Source organism: Lichenostomus cassidix, chromosome 4 (assembly GCF_008360975.1).
Source record: "Lichenostomus cassidix isolate B80296 chromosome 4, HeHo_3.0, whole genome shotgun sequence".
NCBI classification, from domain to species: Eukaryota; Metazoa; Chordata; class Aves; order Passeriformes; family Meliphagidae; genus Lichenostomus; species Lichenostomus cassidix.
Window position 1 is genome coordinate 30,378,118 of NC_139484.1, and position 23,754 is coordinate 30,401,871.

Sequence of the window (23,754 nt, forward strand, 5' to 3'; positions counted from 1 at the left end):
GTGCTGGGTTAGTGGTTGGACTCTGATCTTAGAGGTCTTTTCCACTCAAAACAATTATATGATTCTGTAATGATTTGCAGTTGGAATGGAAAGGGTTTGACCATCTTGTACCTTAGCCCTGGAAAACCTGCAGCATCCTTTTATAAAGAGGTGTTACTCATCAAGTTTTTCAATCACTTGTATTTTCTCACCTGAGGCGAAATTCTGACCTAATTAAAGTTAATAGGTGAAAACTTAAAACTGGCAGACTCAGAATTTCACTCATACTGTTTAGGTGCTTTTAATTGGAGTATAGGAATAATTAGGGCATGAGAGATGACTGGTAGCAAAGATACATAGGCAAAGCCATGAAAAGGAAATAGCAATGAGCAGTAACAGACATAAAGGGGTAATTTTTTCATTTTAAAAAGAAACATAATTTTGAAAACAAAGATACAGTAACTTTGAAAGATAAAAATATTGTATTAACTCAAATCTAAGAAATTCTTATAATAAATCAACTTATTTTTGCACTTACATGAATTATATTCAAGGATTAGTGCACTAAATGGCTGGGCAAAATTAGCATCAATTACACTGTGATTTCTATCTATAAGCAGGTCAGGTGTCTCTAGAAGGATGTGTCTAGTTCAAGGTGACTCTGCAAACCAACGAATGCATAAGTGATAAGTGTGAATTAATCAGAGATGAATATTTCCTTACTGTACCCTGGGTGTAGAACTTAGGCACGAGTATACCCTGCAACCTCAAAGAAAAGAATACCCCAGAAGAACCAGCTCTTTTGCACAAGCTGCAGTGGTCAGTCGCATTCATCAGCTGGCTTGCATTGTCTCCACTGATAAAAAGTGAATGATCAGCATGTTATTTACACCTATGAGGTTATTCTTCCTGCAACATGACCGCAAGTGTCATCCAGAAGGACCAGCTTTTGCTGAGTCCTTACAAAGCAGGAATTAAAATAATGCTTTGATACAGGAGGGTTCTAAAGCAAATGGACTTCTTACTGCTCTTGATAGATTTGGGTTTATTTTTGGCTTTATATTTCAAAAATGGAAAGATACTTAAGTATTTTGCAAAAAGCTCAGTGCGTCTTGACCTCGGAGGCAGTTTATTTTTAACATTACAAAACTTCAGCTATTTCTATAATGCTGTGTGTGGTCATAATGTCTCATTTTGTGAATTGCAATTGCCATTGATGTCTGCACCACTGTTCTTTACAACATAAATTGAATATAAGAATAAGTTGGTGAATTTTATTTCTGAATTTATTGTGTGGGAGTGTGAACCACATATCTAATATTTTCTTTTTGTTGTTTTTCTAGTGTAAATTTTCTCTTACTGATTAATAACGCTAACTAATTATCTCCATAGCAGAGTATTACTTTTTTGCCTGTTATTTATGTGATCAGAAACTTTTGGGACGTACATTCCTCATAAATATATACATTATAGAGTTTTCAATAATTTTTAAAAATAAAGTCTCCTTCTAATTGTCTGTCTTTCTTCTTCCTAGTCTGCTCCCAGTTTTCAAGAGGAGTCTTTGCTATTTTTGGATTCTATGACAAGAAGTCTGTAAATACCATAACATCATTCTGTGGGACTCTTCATGTCTCCTTCATAACTCCCAGCTTCCCAACAGATGGAACACATCCCTTTGTCATTCAGATGAGACCTGACCTCAAGGGAGCTCTTCTTAGCTTGATCGAATACTATCAGTGGACCAAGTTTGCGTATTTGTATGACAGTGACAGAGGTAAGGTGTGGTATTTCTACCTGCACCGTTTGTCAGATGTATCTCATTGAAATCTGGAATTCATATTAGATAAGTCATAATGGAAGAAACATTTACCTCCAACAGGTGTAAGTGTAATTGAATCAAGTGTTGAATTTAGAAATGAGCTTTAGGGACAGAAACAAGAATGCTTACATGAGAATGAAAATATTACAGTATGCATTAGAATAATTGCAGCTATTAAGCAATGCAAGATTAGTCATATGCTGTAAAACAGTTTCTATGTAAAGTTTTTTCCTTTTTGTTAAAGAAACATATTAGGAGAAAGAAAATCTGAGCATGAAGGACTACGTGCCACCACAGGTTCACTTCACACATGCAAAATGAGTAGCTGGGCCCCAAGCAAGCAAGAATGTTGGATGCAGTCAGTCCCTGCTTCTTTGGAGACTGCTTTTGATATCAAGTTCCTCTCCTCTGTTGAGCTCAGATTTTCTTGTTCATGTTGATGAACACAAACCCATTGCTTGGGATCAATTAACTCCACCATACAGCCTTCTCAAGTCCTATGCCCTTTTATGGCTGTAGTAGTAGTCATATAATGGTTTATGAACTTGATAAAATCAGTGTCAAACTGTGGTATATCTGTTAGTTTTCTGAGAAGAGGCAGCTTTATCCAGAAAGGGTTCGTTTTTTGACTGCTTCTTGTGGAATTCCATGATTAACATTCCATTTTCAGGTTCTCCTCATCTAGTAATCCTTGCTAAATTTCTCCTATTCTTACCTGCTCTTGTTCCCTTTAAAAACGCTATTTTTTTGCTTGCCTGCATGTTCATTGATCAGAGTTCAATATTAAGTACATTTTAAATTATAAAATGCTAATAGATACAAAGTTTGATTATACCACTCCATGGTTTGTTGAGTAATGGGGTGACATTAAATTCTCTGCATTATGATGCCATTTTATACATGATGTTCAGCAGCTGGAGGGATCTCCTCAAGAGAGTTCTCTGTCATTTTTGTTAGCACTAAAGGTAGAAGAGCTAATCCTGGTGTGTAGCATCCAAAGGTAATGTCACATGGAACAATAAATCCTAAGCTCGTTTCTCTGGCAGTTCCTTTTCAAATTCACGTTAGAATCAGAAACATTCACTGTCTTTTTAAAAAGGACAGATGTAAAGCTACTTTCTTAGCCAGTACTCTGTCAATCACCTAGCAGTGGGCAGAATGTGACCTGCATGTGATTTATATTTAGGAGATACTGAAAAACACTTAGTTCTTGTGAGCTGCACTGTATGGATCTGGCCAGGAATAACAGCATGAGACTGTTCTTTCCAGTCACTCTTTGGTTCTTCCTTTTTTTCTTACCTGTTCCTTTTAATTGTGGCAAGGCACCCCAGTGATAACAAGCTCCAAGGCATGAAGCTCCTGCCCTATGTGGAGTAAATCGTTGCTCCTCAGTGCTCCCCACAGATTGCATGAGGTTAACCTGCAGAGTTGAGCAGTTTGTAGCCAGCAGCATTGACATCAAACCCTGAATACACAAGTCCACAGATCCTTTAAGCACTTTTGCCTGTTAATGTAGTTACAGTGATGTATATTTAAGGAATGATATATAATTGAAGATGTTTCCACCTTCAGGAGTGAGATAAAAAAGGCAGAGAGACTTAACTCTCTGTGGAAACTATGAAGGCTAATAGGAATTAGTTTGATGACTTATTCCTAAAGAATCATTTATTGCTAGTGTTAGAGCACCTCTGTGGTTAGGGACTGACTGGCTGAAGCATAGGGCAATTTCCTGATTATAAGGAGTGAGGCCATTCAGTGTATGTGTGCCAAAGCTATTACTGTCCTAATGCAGTAGTTATTCTCATGTAATGTGGATTCGTGTCCTTCACCATCCTTACCTCCTCTGTGCTGCCATTACTAACAGTGAGTTTTGGAAATGTAGTAACATTATTGTAAGATTCTGTCAGTAAAAGAATTGCTAAGTTATTCAGCCTCTGTTCAGTCTTCCTTTTCAGAGCTCATTGATTTAATAGCTTGTCTCATGATAACCAAAAGGAGTTCAGGCACATGAGGTTTACAAGCAGAAATGTTCCTGCAGCTTAAAAAAAAAGCCACTGAAGTTGCTGGAGTTTCCTCCTCTTCAGAGCCTCCCACTTTTGTTACAAATCTCCAGATAATTTCACTTTCACAGAAGTATTGCTGTGAATGCTTTCTGTGTGTTTGTTTTTGGTTGGTTGGTTTTTTGGTTTGTTTTTTTGGGGGGCTTTGTTGTTTTTTGGGGTTTTTTTGTTATTTTGCAATGTGCTATCAGAATAAACTAAGATGTATGGGGATTACAAATCTGCCACCCACAAAAAAGGAAGCAATCCAGGCAGCCATTTGACATCTCTACAGAGATGTAAGAAAAGAGAAACCCTAGGAAAGACAGAAGATCAGAGTAAAATATAGAAACCCTTTGCAATGGATAGTATTAGCACTAATAGTCCTTATTAATTTGTGCCTAGTTGAGGTTGTTTAACTCAGAGGAAATATAGACAGGTTGGGACAACCTGAAATCTGCCAAATGATATTTGAAACAATGATTCAGATTAAATGTTTTTCACTTTGGCTGATTTTTCTTCTTTAATTTTAATTTATCATTTCACACAGTATTTTGAGGTATAAACATACTTTGATGCTTTTTAAAGTTTTAAGATGTTCCCTCCATCTCTTAGTTTGCTTGCATTACTTATCTTTCCCTTTTAACACAAGTTCTCCACATTTATCTTTAGCATTTGAAATAGTTTAAAGGTACTGGTGGACTGTAGTTATCTGTGATTTTAAAATAAATATTCATGACATGACATACAAAACTTAATATCAGTCTTCCCTAAAGAGACTTGGAAAACCAGAATTATATGAGATAATAATTCAATTTATGCTTTTGGAAGCCTGCCATTTTCTACCTTTGCTGATGACTAGTCTTGTATAGTGCTCTAATTCATTACTGTTTTTACTGATGATGCTGAATTGCTAAACACTGACCAATCACCAATCTTAATATTATACATACAAACTGTGAGACAAATTAATTCTTAGTGTTTTCCTTCTATGTTTATCGGCATAACCACTATTATTTCTCATAAGAGTTATACCTGAAGCTCCCTTTACATACCAAGTTAGAATTTGTCTCAAAGAAATGACTCCTGATATTTGGTGGTTTCAGGAGAGAAGAATGTGCAAAAATGTCAATTTGAGCATAAGAAGGTCTGGTTTTTTTTTTTTTTTTCCTTTAGTAGTATCTGGTATCCTTTCTAGAATCATTTAGAATTCTCTGGTAGGAATTGAAACATGACAAGTCTCATTCTTGCACTGCTGGAAATCATTAAAATTGTACTTTTTGTATAGCAGGAATTATTTTCCAGCTGTAATTTTCATATTTCTATACTACATTATTTAATTCCTAAAAAGTAAAATCTGTCAAGTTAAGTCATCACTGATTTTACAGTATATCATAGGCAGTTGCATCTGTACAAACATTACAGCTTCCTATCAGGAACATGCCAAAAGTGTAAGATGGAAGCAAACTTCTCTACACTACTTGTAGGTGTTGGCATTGAGCCTGCTTATCTGTATGGAAAAATATATCTCAGCACATCTTTCATAATCAGGGATATGACTGTAGGCAATAGAAATAATAAATGCATTACCATCACTGCAGAACATAGGAATTCTGCCACAGACTTCAGTGAGGTCCGGGTTTCAATACAGTACTGCTCAAGCCCTGGGAACAAAAGCTGTTCAATAGCATTTTTTAATAAGCACCTGATCCTTTTGCTCTAATTGGATCACTTTTCTCCTAGAAGATCTCTTTTCCATTTTGTGGAATTCCAGCAGTGGATCAGTGACACTGGCAAAATCCAGTTCTGAATAAGGTTGAGCCAAACACAAAGGTTGTGCTTACAAAGCTTTACCTTGATGCCTTGCAGTGATGTAAATGGAAATTTCATGCAATAGTAATTGATCGGGCCCACATAGATCTTAGTTTCTGACTTTGACCTACGTGTGACAGGTAGAACAAGTTACAGGACATCTTAAGTAAGTAATCTCACAAATCGCATTGTAGAAACTTGTTAATGCTGGAGGCTTTGTCAGTCATATCTTCTGTTTTCTCCTGTGCTTCACTAGGCTTGTCAACATTGCAAGCTGTGCTGGATTCTGCTGCTGAAAAGAAATGGCAAGTGACTGCTATCAATGTAGGAAATATTAACAATGAGAGAAAAGATGAAACTTACCGTTCACTGTTTCAAGATCTAGAGGTAAAAAAGGAAAGGCGAGTGATTTTGGACTGTGAACGCGATAAAGTCAACGACATTGTTGATCAGGTTTGCTATTCTCTGTTCTTCAGTGACAGCAGTTAGCAGTATTCTATAAGGAAATGTAATGAGTTCATTTGTCTTGGTGATATTTTTGTGATTATTATGAATCATTTGGTAGTGACAGGCTTGTATTGAGGACCGCGTATGTGCCAGGCAGAAAGTGAACATACAAATCCTATAATCCCTCCCTTTGCTCAAAGGCAAGATAATTCTATCTGGATGATCCTGTATAGTTTTCTATCCTGGTTATTTAAAATAAAAACAGTAATTTACAAAATACCTTGTTCAGACTATATCACAACCTAAGTAGTATACTGTATTATACATAGTTGATACACTATTATATGTGGTCCATTATATATAGTTATGTCTAAGGATTACTTCTTTTTACACCTAGAAGGTATTTTCTCCCTCTAATGCTTCTTCTGAGAACCTTTTATGTCTTGGAAAGACTGTATCATAGCTTCTCTTTCTCATTTAATACCCTTTGAAATTCATGTTTTGAAGCTCTTTTGTCATTTGTACTTTCCTTGGTTGTCTCTTCATTTTGTGTCACTCTTAAAGTGTGTTAACCAAAATTGGAAGCTGTTTTTCATAGCTAAGGCCTCCTGAGATTTAAAAAGAACAGCAAAATCTGTCGTCTCTCCACCCATGCAAATTATTTGCCAAAATGATTTTTTTTTTAAATTTTCTTTTTAGCAACACTATCATGGGGCTCTGATTCAAATAACTGCATTACTTTGAAATCCTTCATTTCAGTCCTAGTGTCTGGGAAGGTCTTACTGGCTCTGTATCTTACTACCTCTTTTCATGCATGCAGAGCACAATGGAAAATTGTAAGGACAGTTCCCTGTTGGCTTGAGCTTCATCATGTGAGACTGTGCTGCATCAGTAGGGATGTATCATCAGAGTATAGATGCATTTGTTTGAAGGTTTTTTGAAGGGCTTGTTATTTTGGTCGTTGTTTTGAAGGTCATTACATTTTGAAGAGGCTCAGACAATGAGCAGTGTCCTTAAAAGAGTACATTGTGTTTGTGTGTTTTATTTGGAATTCATATCCACAAACTGTTTCTCTAATTTTCAAGATAAATTTGAATTGGAACCTGTTCTCAAGAGCATTTGATCTCTGAGAGTGTGATCTTCCTATCATCTGCAGTTTTTCAAAATCATATTTTCTGACTTACCAATGTCAAGAAATGTCCAGTGTAGAGCAATATTTGACATAAGCAGTACTTATAGGTCCTCTTCAGTTGGTTCTGTGTGGCTTTTCAAATGGTTCTTTGCTTACTTTACAGTGACCTTTTGTCTTGTCCATGTCTCTTGTGAGTTTCTAATGATGTCCTATAGAACAAACACCTTATTAGACTCAAGATATGTCACATCTGCTGTTTCCTGATTATCAGGCCAGAGAAAGAAAACATACTGCTCTAACATATTTTGATCTTGACAAGATTGTTTTTACCATTTATCTTACTATCCCATACAGTCATTTAAAAATAAGTATGTAATATTCATTATAATCTCTGATATGAAAGTTTGGCTGACTGTAATTTTCTTCAGTTTCACCTTTTAAACACTTTTTAAAGACAAAAACCTTCTGTACCCTTCAGTTATCACTCATTTTTACAGTCTTTGTTTCATAATAGGCCTATTTTTGTCTTTGTCTGCTTCTTATTTTGATTGAAGTTCTGGGATATTTTTCTTGGCCTAATTGTACTTTGATAGATTCTGCCTTTTTTAGATGCTTAGAGTTTCTCAGCTTATCCCCACAGACTTGAGCTACTCCTTAAGCATACAGATGGCTAAGCTTTTGTTTCTGCTGTTTTGATTTGTAAGTCACTGAAGAATTCTAGATAACTGAATCAGCTTCACAGGTCAGTTAATATAATTCTAGATACTTTTTCTCCTCAAAACAGTTTACTGCTATGCCCTGGAATATGTGCTCCTAAACTGTTCTCAGCTGTCCCATATGGGTTTAGTCTTGGAATTTCCTTCACAAGATAGCCTAGTTGTTTCTGGACTTTGGTGTGTTTTTTAAGTCCATTAGTCTTACACTTAGTAACTTCCCTTCCTTTCATTTAAAGGTAAACCCACTTCCAATTTCTCAAGTAGCCTAAAAAAAAGTCCAACTAACTGATTCTCTATTAATTTTCTCCATCTGTTAAAATGAAGTGCTGAACAATGGTGCCTGTGAGTATCCTTTGAGTGTGTTCTTCTGTTTTTCTTTTCTAATAGTAACATACTTTAGGTCTTCCTTTGCTACCAGATTTGTTTTTTAAAAAATCACTTTAATTCCTGCCCTGGAAAAAAAACCCTCAGAAATTTCCTTCATTTTATGAAGATGCCTGAAGTAGACACATCATATCAGTGTCCTTTTCCTGTGTATTTTCACTGTGAGAAATACAACAGGCTTTCTGTTAACCACTTTTTCCTTGAATACTGAAGTATTATTTACATTCTCAATACATAAGGCAACAACTTCTTCACTTTCTTCCTTGCTTTCTATTGTTGAACAAATCTTTCATTTTAGTGCTTTGATTTATCCTACAAATACTTTAAGCTGAGGGGACAGCCTCAGGTTTACCCAGTGATGCTTCGTAGCCTTTGGGTCTTTGTATAGCCACACAATGTGTTTGCAAAGTTGCTTCATCATTTTTGGGTTTTGTCTCACGTTCTAGTTTCGCTTCCAGATTTCAACAATTCATGTAAGTTGAAAAATATTTCAGTTCCCCAGCTCTCCTCAGACTAGTTTATATTCCTCTTCTCTGATCTGGCAGGTCTGTGTTACCATGCTCTTCATTAAATAGCTTCTGCCTCTTCTCAGGCAGCTTCCTTTGCAGAATCTAATTTCACCCTGATGACATCCTTTGGGCAGCTGTGTAATTACTGCCACTACTTTTCTGTCCCTACTAGGGAAGGTCCTCTAAACTGCTAAATAGCTTTTGTGTGCACAGCTCATTCATTGTGGCTTTTGGAACTGAATTTTCTCAGTTTTATCTGGCAGCATCCTTAGTGTTCATATGGGTAAGCGGCAAATTTTAGCAGTCTGGGTTCATGAAATAGTAGCCAGTGACAGCTAGAGCAGAGTTACCAAGCACTGATCCAAAGGCTTTCACCTACTTGTTGTCTTCTCAGATCCCAGTGAGGAAGAAATATTTCATACAGAAGAGCTAATCAATTTGGTCTAACTGATACTTCTTTGAAAGCAGCAGCTACGTAAGAAATGCAGCTGAACATAGTTCTTTAACCTCTTAATAAGTAGTTTGAAGTAGTCTGATCCAAGTAATTGTTCTAGGATACTTAAGTTTGTGCATCATATATATACTGACCTCAAAGGAGGAACAATTTAATTACTTCTATGGCCTATGTAATGTGATCCCTCTTCGTCTCAAACTCTATTAATGTAAACTCAGTGTTAAAACTGCCTTCAATCATATTTCTGTAACTTCATTGAACTAAGTATGTGGAATGTCATTCACTAGTACCTTGATACAAGTTTCAGGATACCTAGTCTGAATATTTTAGTTATATGTTACGTGTTAAATGAGGAAATGAATGAGTCATCCTCTCTTCATTTAAGTTGTTCTCATTGTTCAAAAGATGGAATAAACCTCTAGACTCCTGGTATCTCCCGCATTCTTCCTCTGGAGAAGTGCTTAGCTTCAAAATGCTAACTTCGCCATGCAGACATAGCCTTAATTAGGCTTATTTGGGAGAAGAATCCATGCTGCATGTCTGCCAGCAGAGACTGTTGAGAAACCACCAGCTGGCTTTGAGGGAGATTATGAGGAAGACTTAGGAAAATAAACAATTTGAACTTAACAAGGCTTCTTCATAATGCAGATGCTTTCAATAATGTCAGTGGGCAAAATCTAAGCAGGAGTCTGTGAGGCACAGTGTTTCTGATGTGTGATGCCTGCTTTTTCCTGGATGGGTTGTGCCTTTAATACACAGCCTAGTAATTAGTATTCAGCTGCTCTGTCTTGGACTTCAGCATGGCTAATTTCTACCAGCAAAGAGTATGTTCAGTGGTGCATTAGGTAAAATCAAGGATAAAGGATGGAACAAATTCAGTATTGCATACCATAAAGCTCTCAACTAGCTTCTACATAATACTGTGTTTTGTACAATTCAAGTCTTTCAAGTCTTCAGGTGAATATTCTCCATCATGGGGATGTTTCTTCTTTTTTACAGGTTATCACAATTGGTAAACATGTTAAAGGGTACCACTATATCATTGCAAATCTGGTAAGTATTCTTAGTATTTAAAATACCTGTATTGCTCATTTTACTGTTTATGGAAGCACATCAACTAGTATTTGGTTTTAAATTCATTTTAGAAAACAGAAAAAAGCTAGATATCTTTACCCTTGCTAAATGAATGCATGTGCTGAGATTATATTTGTTTTATTGGCTGAGTCTTTTCAGGGCTTAAATGCCTCCTATGATATTCCCATCAATGGGAGTGAAGGTAGCTCAGCACCTTCAATAGAACTTTTCTTTTTCTACATACTTTAGTAAAAGAGGGTATGGAAATTAGAAAAATAACTTTCTGCATTATAGGCTGATACATTCATTCAGCAATTTCTCTCTCACAACTCTTAACCTACTTAAAAATCACGGTTCTCATTTCTCATTCTGCTAGACTAGTGAGTCTTGGATTTACACACTTCATCCCTCAGACTGGCTGGGTAATCAGTTTGAATTAATGTTTTCTTGAACATAGCAGATCAGACAGTGTAGCTAATAGTGTTCCTGTGGGGAAAGTTCGGAATACTCACTTACTTGTCAAGGTAATTTTTTTGAAATTGTGTCTAAAGGTGAAGGTCCATTTTACTGACATTAAAGTCAACACTTACTTACTGAAGCTAGGGAAACTAATCCAGTTGGGCTTTTTTGTAATAGACAAAGCAAATTCTGCCAGCTCATATCTCAGTTACTATGTTCAAGAAAAGTTTTGGGGGTTGTATAGTATGAGTGCCACCAAATAATTTTTTTCATCATTTATTCTGGAACTGTGGTAGTGTTTGATATAAATTCCAGCAGGGCTCAGAGTGCCCCAATTTACACTGTCTTCCATAGTCCTTTGAGGAACCTGGGGAAACAGAAGGACCATGGTGTGTCTATGGCACTTGAGGCATAACCCCTGTCTCCTCCCAGCCTTTGATGAAAACACTTCCCCCTCCAGGCAGGCAGTGCTCTGAAGAGTCATGTGGGTGCCATGGTGTGAAGAAGCCTTACACTTTAAAGGCCTCTTTAAAAGCTGAACACTGGGGTTTCATTCTTATATCTTAATAGCTGATTTTTGGATATAGAAGTTAAGGTGCTGATATTCACAAAGCAAGCATCGAAGTCTTACAAAATGTGAAAAATTATCTAACTGTTAGACATTCATGGTTTGCATTGCAAATGTTGGATAAACATTATTTTTAGTCTTAAGGGAAATTTTAGAAAATGTGCCCAGTGGATTTCTTTATGTTAACTGGTTGCTATTTTAGCCATTGCTTTCAATTTGTAATAGTCAGTCCCTAAGATCTAAAACTTACTGAATATAGTATTTTAGAGCTGTTTAATATCATATATAAAGTGTTTATGGTAGTGATTTTAAAAATGTGTTTTTCTCTGTCAGAAAGAAAATTTATCTAGTACTTGAATCATAATCTTCACTGAATCTACCTGCTTTCTTCTTTCTGGACTGTAATAATATTCTCCTCCAGTCTGATCAGTCAGTCAAGAAGTTGATCTATTTTAAGAATAAAAAATACTGATAGATGGAGAAGAGGTTTGAGTATACAATGAATGTTCCTGTTCAGCCATCAAGTTACATGAACCCTGTAGAAGTGTCTGTATCAGCAGGTGGTAACACGTGAGGAACATTAATATGCAATAATTAAAGAACATCAAGTATAGCAGTTGTAGCAACTTATGATAATGTGGTCTGAAGTTGCTGCTTCTTTTTGTGTCCACTCACGACATTCATTTTTACTGGAGTGTCTGAAATCAGTATTTCATATGAATACATGTGTGGGGTTATTTGGGTGAAGTTAAATCACAGAACACAGAAACCAGAACACAAGAACTGTTTGTAAGAATGAGAAGTAGTTCTTTGTGTCCGAGGGAGGAGGCAGTGGAGATGGTAAGTCCTTCTACATGCTTTAGAGTTCCTGCCAGAAAGAGAATAGATACAACTGTGGCTGTAAGTATTCCTGGCTAAAACTTGCTTGCCTCTTACTCATATCAGTGTTTTCTTTCTCACTTTAAGTGGTCCCCTTAAAATTAACAGGATGTTTAAGGAGTCAGGATGGCAAGGACAGGTCTGCTCAGCCCTTGCTCTCTATAAAAGTGTTTGTCCAGTGGGCAGCAAGAAGCATTGCTGGCTGATGGAGCTGATGAGTTAATCCTGGCAGCCCGGGATTTAAGTTGGATCCAGTCTGAGGAAAATGTTGGCTTGCACTTCTGCAGTAGAGGTCATATTGTAACTCTTTCTTTGTATACACTATTGAGAGAACTGCCAAAACTATTGAAATAACAAACTTTTTTTTTTTATGTGCTCAGGGATTTACTGATGGAGATTTGTCAAAAATTCAGTTTGGAGGAGCTAATGTCTCAGGATTTCAGATAGTTGACTATGATGATCCTCTGGTGTCAAAATTTATACAACGTTGGTCAACACTGGAGGAGAAAGAATATCCTGGTGCACACACTAGTACAATCAAGGTATGTCTTATGTTTGTTTTAACTGCACTAGAAGTACAAGAAGTGAAGGGTTTGGAATAGAAACACAGGAGACAGAAAAAGCCCTTGAAAAGCAACAGTGCCAACACAATTTTATATTTCTCTGGGGTACTTTTAAAATTCTGTGTCATAGGACTGATTAAGCAAAGATGCAACACTGTTCATGACAACTTCATTTTTTCTTATGTCACTGTAAATCTGTGCCTGACAGCTTGTTAGGTAATTGGTTTAGATATGATGATAGATTAAGCATCTATTGACTATTTTTGATTTTTTCTTTCTCTGTGTTTTAAAATGTTTCTCTTTGTCTGTGTTTCGAAATGTTTTAAAGACAAATATTTAGTCATGCTTCTGGGGAGCACAGATTTAGCACTTTTTTGATGTAACATAATATCCCAAAGAAATGGTTAGACAGTTCCTTTGAGACAGATGCCTAAGTCCTACAAAGACTTATAGAATTAAATGGTATGCCTGACGTACAGAATCATGGTCTGATTTCAGGCCTGTGTGACACATGTGTGACACTGAGCAAGTGGTTAAGCTTTTTTATCTCAGTTTTACCTCTGGGTAAGATTAGGATAGTAGTACCTTCTTCCTTTCTCTAACCATCATGAGGATCAATTAGTGGCTGCAAGATATTAAAAAGAACAACTCAATTTTAATGCTAAATAATTTTTTCCTAAGTAATACAACCAGAAATTTTAATAAAAACACTTTCTTAAATAGTTCTAAAAGGCAAAAAGATAAGTTGCAAATGTTCAGGCTGTAACTTTTTTAGTACTATAGTTTGAATATGAAGCATGTTCTTAATTTATAATTAAATTAATAAAAAGTTTCAGCGTGAAAGGAAGAACTGTTTTTTTAAATGCATGCAAGAAAAGTCCTTTAAAACACACAACCTTCATTTTAGTTAAAAAATAAAGATTATATAGATTCCTTTTTTATGAGGTCAAGTTTGGTGGTAACTTAGTCAAAGCAATTTTTTTTCTGTGGTTATTTTTATAGTTTAAAATCTTTATGACAGAGAAATTTCTTACTTGATGTTTAACAAAATAAACTGGAGTCTATGTTAGGTCTTTAGGTACATTTAAATTACAGATGTGGAGTATATGTAATCTGCATTGCTCTCATTTAGGAAAAAGGAACGTGGCTGTGGAGATTAATAGAATCCTTTTGTCTCTCTTGATTCTTGAGTGCCTAGATCTACAGACCTATTCATGTTTCAGAACCACAGTCTGGAAATAATAATAGTGAAATACATGAAACACATAACTAAAGTAAAGTAGTCAAACTGAAATCAAGGTGCAATTTTTATCATTAATGGAAAGATAAATGGGTGAGGCCCAGTAATAAGGTCTCTGGTGTTACCTACACTAGGGGGAAATTGCATTGTGTTAGATAACATGAAGTGGTTGCAATGTTGTATTAAAGCATTAAAATCTCTAACTCTGTCACAGGTATTCCCTTTATTTCTTCCAGATTAGTCCTTTCAATTGTAGTAGAAATTGAAAGGATTGAAGGAGAATATTTGCCATATTTTTTGCTTTTGAAGTTTATTTTGTTATGGATAGGAAAAGTAACATAATGGAAATACTTATTTTCCTGAATTTCACTAACTTAGAACACATTTTAAATTCCATTTAAAAGGCTGACCTCTCTTCCTTTATATAATATTTGCTCAAGGTATCTATAGGACTGCACTGATACCCACTCAAGAAATTGAGGCCTATATTGGATTATCAGATAATTTTTAAATGCTAGAGGTATTGATGGTGAGGAAAATGTGGATGTATATTGCAATATTTGGTGACATTGATTGTATCAGTTACTGTATTTCTTTGTGTAGCTTTCTACTTCTTGCCCTTATACACGTATTACTTGTCATGTTTGCTTGTTGTTACATGTAAGGTTAGAGATATGACACATTTCATTCCCATCCTTGAGGGAGCTAGAGGCAGGGTAGAATCATAGAAATCATAGAAACAGGGCAAGAAAGGTCTTTCAGCAGTCAGTCACCTGGTCCATCTTCCTTGCCTGAAGGCAGAATCAGATAAACCTGTGCAGTTCCTGTAGTGATTTCACAACTTCTCCAAGCATCTATTTCAAGGCTTAAATTATCTTATTTTTGGATTTTGTATAACCTTAATCAGTCTTTATATCACTTAATCCATTACTCCTTTATATGATTCTAATGGCTATGAGGGAGTTCTGCTTTTTCATTTTCCTTCTGTATTTGAAAATGTCTGCTACCCTTCTTGCCTTGCTTTCCTCCCTGCAAAACTAAAGAATCCCTTTTCCTTGGAATTTTCTGCTTTCAGATCCTGTTTGTCATTTTGCTCTGGAACCTTTCTATTTGGTGCCTCTTTGAAATGCCAGACTGGCTACTGCACCACATCTGAGTGCTGTGCTGAGGAAATGGAAATAACAGCTTCATGTATCTCAGAGACAGTATTCATTTCAGAGTTTTTGTCTGTGTTAGTTTCTTTTTTGTTTTTTCTTTTTCTTCTCCCCACCATCATGACCCTGTTGAGATATGTTTATCAAGGGATACATGCTAGCATCCAAATATTTTTCTGCATTTCTTTCTTGTGCTGCTGCCAATTTAGGTGGGCTCATACCATATCTATCCACTTAATCGTACTTTTAAGTACAGGATTTTTTCATTGTTTCCTGCTGAATTGCATTCCTTACCTGTCCTTCCTGTGCATTTCATTCCTTCTTATATTGTTATTCTAGCTGTGTTACCCTCTGCTTCTTGGAATACTGTATAAACATCTAAGTTACTGAGCAGGTTAATGCACTGGTCTCCCACTTGTCCCTTAAGTGATCTTACAAATAACTTTTCTCCCCTTTTGATTTTGAGGTACTTGTCCTAGTTGTCAGTGCTATAAATGATTTTTTGCCACTAGTCCCTTGGAATCTAGGAAACTCTCACTGCAGATTCTGTATGAAACAGATAGGACAGTAGATAAAAGCCCTGCATCATCTGTTTAGGAATGAGAGGTGGTTACATGCCCCTAACAGGTAATATTATCTCTGGGATTGCAAATGTTCTATCATTACAGACAAAAACATTGCAGTTGTGTTGTATTATCTTCCTTTTGTAATCCAAAAGTAAGTGTACATTCATTTCACATTACAAAATACAAGTCAATGGAATACGACTGAGCTGATAAGACACATCACAGTATCCAAGTACAGTCCTGAAAACAAAGAAAGACACCCCTTCTAAGAAAACATGCATTTCAAAGGAACATGCTCTTCAGGAAGGAAAAGCATTGCTAAAAGCGTCTTCCACAGATACCCAGAAGAGGAGAAGACGACCTGGATCAAATGGCTTTAAAAATGTATCTTCATAATTTATAAAATATTAATTATAAAAAATTGCAGTCTTAGGACACAGATGAGAAAAGACACTGATCCGATTTGTTGCTGCACTGTACCTGTACTGATAAAACCACAAGATTTAAAGATTAGGCAAGATACTAAAACTAGTGTTCTGCAGACTTTTTACAGGAGGTTTTCGCATCTGTCAAAATTAAAGCTTTTACATGGTTTACCTCAGATTAAACTTAAAACATATCTGTTGTAACCAAGAGTGTTACCCATCTAAGCATGCATTTCTAGAAGAGCTAATGATTTGTAGATCTTAAAACATACAGTTGAACATCCTGGCTAATTTTTTGTCAAGTAACAAAACCAAAAAGCCCTGTTTAGTTTTATAAAGGCATAATAATCAGTTGAAATCTTCTTTACCCATTACTGGGTATTTACAAATACACTGGGTTTTCTGAGCCTTAGTGTTGAGCCAGACTGTTACATTTAAGGGAAGCGTCTTGATCTTGTGGAAGGACACTGAAGGACAACACATCCATTCACATCCAGCTGCTCCAACTTGATTAACCCATTCTTTTGAGAGGCAGCCTTTGGTCTGTTTGCTGGAAGAAGTTCAATCTCTACCTCTTGAAGGCTAGTGAGACATAAGTTGTATTGGCTTTGTGTGGTGGGTTTTTGCTAGCAGGGGACTACAGGGGTGGCTTTTGTCAGAAGCTTCTGGAAGCTTCCCCCATGTCCAGGGAAGCCCATACCAGCTGGCTCCAAGATGGACCCACCACTGGCCAAGGCCGAGCTCATCAGTGAAGGTGGTAGTGCCTCTGGCATAACACATTCAGGAAGGGGAAAAAGCTGCTGCACAGCAGCAGCCAGAGGGAAGGGTAACAACATATAAGAGAAACAGCCCTGCAGACAGTCAGTGCAGAAGGAAGGGCAGGAGGTGCTCCAGGTGCCAGAGATTTCCCTGCAGGGGAAGAATGTGAGAAGTCCACCCTGCAAGGAAGAAGCAATGGCAGAGATGGGTGAAGAACAGACTGCAACCCCTGCAATTCCACATCCCCCTGTGCCATTGTGGGAACAAGGTATTAAGAATTTGTGAGTGAAGTTGAGCCCAGGAAGAAGGGAGGAGTGGGTTGAGATGTTTGGAGATTTAGTCTTTATTTTCTCATTATCCTAGTTTCGTTTGATTGAGTCACTGGTAATAAATTTTTTTCCAAGTTGAGTTCATTCTGCCTGTTATGGTTATTGCTAAGTGATGTCTCTCTGCCCTTATCTCAGCCCATGAGCCTTTCATTACATTTTCTCTTCCCTGTCTCTCTGAGGAAGGGAGTGACAGAACAGCTTTGGTGGCACCTAGTGTCCAGCCAGAGTCAACCCCCCACGTAAGTACAAAGCTTCAAGTAGGAATGTCCTATGAGGGACAGCTAAGGACTCTGAGCTTGTCTCATTTGGAGAAGAGGAGGCTGAGGAGGGACCCCATTGCTCTCTACTGCTTTCTCAGGAGGGAAGTGGAGAGGAAGGTGCTGAGATCTACTCCCTGGTATCCAGTGAGAGGGGGATGTGTGGGAATGGTTCAGAGCTGCACCAGAGCAGGTTCAGACCTGACCTTTGGAAACATTTCTTTGCATTTCTTTCATTTAGGGTGGACAAACACAGGAACAGGCGTCCATGAGAGCTGGTCAATGCCCTGAGCCTGTCTGTGTTTAAGAGGCATTTGAACAATTCTGTTAAACACACACTTTAGAATTGTTCAACTCTGAATTGTTCAGGCATTTGGACGAGATAATCCTTGCAGATCTGTCCAACTTGCATATTTTCTTCTAAAGCCATCCTACTCCGGGATAAGCTTTTCTAAGAGCAACCCTAGGCTTGAAGTGGAAGAAGTGCCTGAGCCAACTTGCATATGATATATACAGAAACTGTGCCACATGCAGAAAAGATTTTCAGGGTGCCTGGTTGAAGACCCAAATCAGCTCAGACTTAGAGAGAATCCCATTGTGTCAGAAGATGATAACAAACCTTGTACTCGTTGCAGCTATTTTGGATGGATGTAACTGTTTAATGCTGGCACATAATGTTTCAGATGTTCTTCTTTCATGATTGTATTTCTGGCTTCAGTAATGCTTTTCCACACCCAACCAATGCAGAGCTAAGAAACCAAAATACTAAATTGTTTTTACCTCCAGATTTTGTCTTCAGTAGTTTCACATTTTCAAGTTTCTTCTTTACAGTCAAGTCATGCAGTCTTTTAGGCAATTATTTTGAAACCATAAGTCAGGAGTAATGATGCTTGTAACAGAGAGATGCTGGTTTAACTCTGCTGGTGCTAATTTACCTCAGGAATGCAATTCAGATAACATGCAGAAGAAAAAAATGAAAACATATAGTACACAGTTATTTACCTTGCAGAAACAATTAACATTTAGGTGACTCACTTATAATAAGGAGCAAAGAAGAAAACAATGTGAACAAAGAAGAAAACACTGAAAACAATTATTCATACTGAAAATACAGAAGGCAGTTTATCTAGATATAGATGACAAAGCAAAAGTGTACAGTTGATGAATTAGACAATACCTTCATTTTGGGCCATGCCTCTTATGTTTGCAGTGTGTAGGAAAAAGTTTTATAATGCAATGAATTTTAATAAGACTTATAAGCTATATTCTGTGGCACCAGCTACAGTTTTAATAGAAAACTGTGATTGAATATGCTTTAATGCAAATAGATCATAATGATTGATAAAGAAGATTTTATAAAAAATAGTTAATTTTTAGTATTTATTACAAGGTTTAACCAGGAACTGATCTGGAGTATTTTTGGTTTTTTCCTAAGTGCCTTTAAGTAAAACTATAGATTTGTGTGATTGTTCTGCCTATTTCCTGTCCTTGCATTTTGGTTTCCTGGGCATAAAAAAAAAAAAAATGCATCTAGCAGTTGGTGTTCCAGCTACCTGGTTTCACTGGGCTTTTGAATCCCATTATTCAGTCTTCTCTATTGGAAAAATACATACAAAAAATGTGGGCATAAGAAATTTCAGTGTTACTCTTAATCTTCATGATTCTTTTTAATAGCTTAAGGCTGTTTTGTGTAAGTAATCACTCATTCCAGCATAGTTGGTTTGGTTTGGGGTTTTTTGTTTTATTTTTAAAGAAAACTCAATTAAAGAGCGGGACATTTAGTCACTGAAAGCAGTGGGTGGTTTGAGGCAATATCTGTAGATTTGTCTCAGACATACAAAAGACCAGTTGACCCAGATCCTTTGATTCTGCAAGTAAAAGTGGCTGAATTGTGCTAAAGCAGACTTGAAAAAAACTACAGAGCCAAGTCCTGATGTCGCTATGAAGCTATGTTTCTTTGAATTTGAATCCACTTATTCTTAGTAGTTATAAATTTTTAAGGATCTTCAGCCAACAAAGTGGAGTGGATTCCTCCTGCCTGTTTTCCCAGGAGCTCTGTATTGCTTTTTTTCAACCAGCAATTCGTCTGGATATGGTTGATATAAACAGGAAAAGCTCATATTCCTTCATTATCCAAGTGCTCATCAATGTCAGACATACCTCTGGCCTCACAAAGATTGATGTCTTTTAGGCCAGTAGAGCTTGATGGAGAAATGGGGATAAGAGGAGAAGAGGGAGTCATAGACAAAGATGAAAATAGTAGTAGTAGGAGGAATGATGTCATGCAAAAAAGGGGTCAGCAAAGTGAAAAGAGGCTGTTGAAATGTGAGTGAAAGACACAGGAAAGTGGTGCAGCTGGAGATGCATCTGTGACTGAAAGTTTCTTGGGTCAGGGGAATAAGGGAGGAGGAGGAGCACTGCGGTTTGCTTAAGTGATTGGGGTAGATGAGACTGATAATGAAAACGGGGAATTGAGGTTTAGGAGTCTTTTAGGTTTCTTTTTTTTTCCCTATTGTTTTAAATTTAAGACTGAATTATTACTATTAGTTTTAAATGGCATATTTTGAATATTCCTAGAGCACCACACTATGTATGATGAGAGTAGCTGACTTTTTTTTTTTCCCCTCCCCTGCTGCTAAAAAATAAAACCCCAAAACCAAGCTAAACAAAACCAAACTAACTAAATAATAAACACCAAAAAAACCCCAAAACCCACACACACAAGAAAAAACCCCATCCCAAAAAACAAAACGAAGAGCCAAACACACACTTTAATGCTTCAAACACTCACATTAGCTCTTTCAAATCAATTTCTTGGAGAATATTTTTTCAGAGAAGTCTTTTGCCTTTCTGTTTGTACACTTTATTTCATGTGAGATTGCCCTACTTGGTCTGTTTTCACTATTATAACCATAGGCTTCAGTTTTTGCTGCTGGACCCAGTGATATTAAATACTGTGAAAAGTGACGTACTTTTCTCTGGCTTAGCCTTGAAGAAAAAAGGTTTTGTGTATTCATATGGTGACAATTAAAAAGTTGTATACTCTTTAACAGTAAATTCAAGGTGATTTTATCATTAGTGGTATTGCTGTTTTGCATGTGTATTCTGTTTGAGGTTGGAAGTAAGATTACACAAATAATTTTTAAATCTTATTTTGTTATTATGTATATTTTCCATAGTCAGTGGCATAATTAGAATACAACAGCATCTTTTATAAGTAATATGCTGTGGGTTCAAATCCAAATAATTTTCTTATTAGTTCTGTAAAGCTCTTTGAATTAAAATCCAAGTAAACGGTTTTCATTTACTCTAATGGAAGACCAAAGTACTTTAAAACCTCTGCTCTCAATGTAAAAAAAAAAAAAAAAAAAAAAAAGTAGCTACCTGCACTCCTTCACTGTTTTTCTTCTGCTGAATTAGCACCTCTGATGTCTCTAGTGAGAAGATTGTTCTGAATTGGAAGCAATTGTGGGAGAGGACTTACTGTTCAGGAATCTCATTCCTATTAGAGTAGTAGATAAAATAGGTAGAAAGGCCGAGCACTTTGGGCTTTATAAATCTTGTGATCTTTGCTATATTCAGTTTTTAAAAGAGTGAAAGAAGGTCACGGTCTCCTATAAATATCCTACAGTTGGGAGCATTAGGATAATTCCAGTGGCCCAGTCTTGTCAGTCTCTGCTGGATGTGCTGTGAGTGTGTCTTTCAAATAATAGTTAGATTTCCAGGGATTTAAGCTTCAGCAGGTGCCTAGCTACTGGGCTAGCTGTTCTGGCTGTGCCCAGAAACCAGCCTTTTGCCTTTCTAAACCAAACAGAGAGATAATTAAAACATGTAAACATGTCCAAAAATCAGCAGATTTTCTGGATAGCAGTTTAGGAGCTGAACACTTCAGCTTTTCTAAGGTGACAGGTTGCTTAAGGTGTTTTTTGCATGTCATGCCAGTATGGCACTTCAAAGCAAAAATGCGTATTTGTTTAGCTTTTCTGTGCACACAGAGTGCTGAAATTGTGTTCAAATAAAGGCTGTTACCAAAGAATAAGTTGATGTGGCTGTACAACTTTGGGAAACAAAATTTAATAAAGATAGTACATTCATTAGGATAAATAGGGCTTGGTCTCTAACCCCATCTTTACTGAGATTAACTTAGGCTAATTTTTTTAAAAGATCAGATAATTTTACATTTTATTAATTTCTTTTCCCCTTTTAGTTAGGACGGCATTATTATAAAAACAATTACAATTACTATTTCCAAGTATCTTGTGTATATATGTAATTATTCTCAGCTGTCTGAGATGCTGGGTCTGTTGTTAAGAGTGCCTATTTTCACAAGAACATCATCCTAACAAAGAGGAAGAGCCACGCACTGTCTTTTCTGGGCTCCCTGACCTCCATCTCACATTGCAGTATTTGAAGCATGGCAGTGGGTAATGAAGATGCTCCTGTGCTAAAGGCCCATTTGCAGTTTGAATGGCCACCAGCTCAGCATGCTGCTGTGTGCACAGCCCCATTCATGCTAGTGCCTGCACAAAACTGATGAGAACAGAACATGATTATGGGCACAGTCAAAAGCCATCTTCACTTTCAATTACACTTGCGTGTACAAGATTTGACAGTGTCTCTTATTTCTTCTGGAAGTAGCTCTTTGCCTTTCCATGTCCTGTCAGGGTGGCATGCAAGGTGCCATGAGATCTAGGAGGAGCTAGCCATTTCCTATCAGTTAGACAATTTTCCATTAACTCTCTTATCTGTCAGACCACTTTCAAGTGTTTTCCAAAGTGTGTCTAATACTGTCTGTTTCAGAATAGCTCCCAGCTACAGTAATTAAAGACCCTTAAGAAGTAGATGTCCAAAATTGCATCAATTTGACTACACTAGAAGTAAAAGAGATAGTTCCCCAGTTCCTTTACTACTTCTTGACAAGTAAATTTGTGTCTCATTTATTTTTGCTTTTGGGTTTACATGTGTCTATACCTATGTTTTATATGTAATTTATAAAGATGTAGGAATGTTTATATCAATCTTTCTGCTTTTGTTGTTTATACTACCAGTCAAGTAGAGAAGTACTTTGTTGAGGGAAAAATGTGTAAAATTCAGATGAGAGATTTTATTATAGTTTATTTTCTATATTTGCTGGTATTTAAATTGTTTAAACATAAGGAAAAATGATGAAAGTGTGTTTATACTGATGATTCTATCTTCCTTCTCTTGCAACAAAGAACTTTTCCTATATTTCCTCTCTCAGAGTTTTACCACTCTCCAATGGGAAATATTTGTATCAGATTTTGGACCTCCTTTCTCTTAGCCTGTCAGTGATGCAGTGTCCCTCCTCCTGCTGCTCCAATAGCAGCCCCCATAGATGGTGAGAAACCTCCATCTGTGCCTGTGTCAGACTGATTTCTGCCTTCCTGAGCACTGCTGCAGCTGGACCTGCCATTCTAGCTGAGGTCTCCCTAGTGTTTTGTACAACAGCACTGCATTCTTTGACGTGTCTGGTAGAGTCCCTGCCAAAATTTTCCTATTATTTTGTTTGTCTTTCTCACTGTTGTGTTTGATTATGAATGAATGGCTGGTACATAGTCCTTTTGAGTGGTTTTAGGTTGTTACTAGTGTGTCTGCAGTGGAAACATCTGTACCTAAGCTGATCTCCCTGGACTCCCCCCTCGACTCAGAAATCACTGGAGACCAGAGTGAAATCTAAGGCACAATTAATTTCATCTTCAAGAAGGTGTCTAACTGGTCAAATGAATCACACCTTGGAATGCTTATTACTCTTCTCTGACTGTAAAAAAAAAAAAAAAAAACCAAACTACCAACAAACGACCAAAAAGAAAAAGCCCCAAACTCAAACTAATCTGTTAAGGATAGATTTAGACATTGCAATAGCCAAATCAAGAGGGAAAGAATTTGATTTCTTGTGATGCAGAATGCTTTTTTTTTTAAATTTACTTTGCATTTTTGTCTTCATAATTTTATTTCTTTTCCACTGTCTAAGTACACTGTTTTAATTATTTTAGATGTTTAATCATATCTCTCAGCTTTGTCTTGAGCACATGGGCAGGCATTGAGCTAAACGCAGGTCTAACAGGCTAACTTACCTTTCTTATAATATCTTAGAACTTTGAAATATACATATAACAAAATCTTGTGCTTTTGGCGTTGTGTTCTGCCATTTCACCTTCAGAAGATTCAG

General features: G+C 36.8%; 1 protein-coding gene across 5 annotated transcripts in view; it reads left to right on the top strand.

The window, feature by feature from the left end:
- The window catches only part of GRIA2 (glutamate ionotropic receptor AMPA type subunit 2), an 87,702-nt gene that overhangs the window by 38,864 nt on the left and 25,084 nt on the right, over positions 1-23,754 (top strand). For all 5 annotated transcript variants that reach the window (XR_014851692.1, XM_085058581.1, XM_085058580.1 and 2 more), the window contains exons 3-6: positions 1,514-1,753; positions 5,906-6,102; positions 10,291-10,344; positions 12,652-12,813. Coding sequence is in view for 4 of the 5 variants with exons in the window: in XM_085058581.1 (XP_084914707.1) it covers positions 1,514-1,753; positions 5,906-6,102; positions 10,291-10,344; positions 12,652-12,813 (653 nt within the window). In the remaining variant the exon portion in view is untranslated. The remainder of the gene's footprint in view (positions 1-1,513; positions 1,754-5,905; positions 6,103-10,290; positions 10,345-12,651; positions 12,814-23,754) is intronic.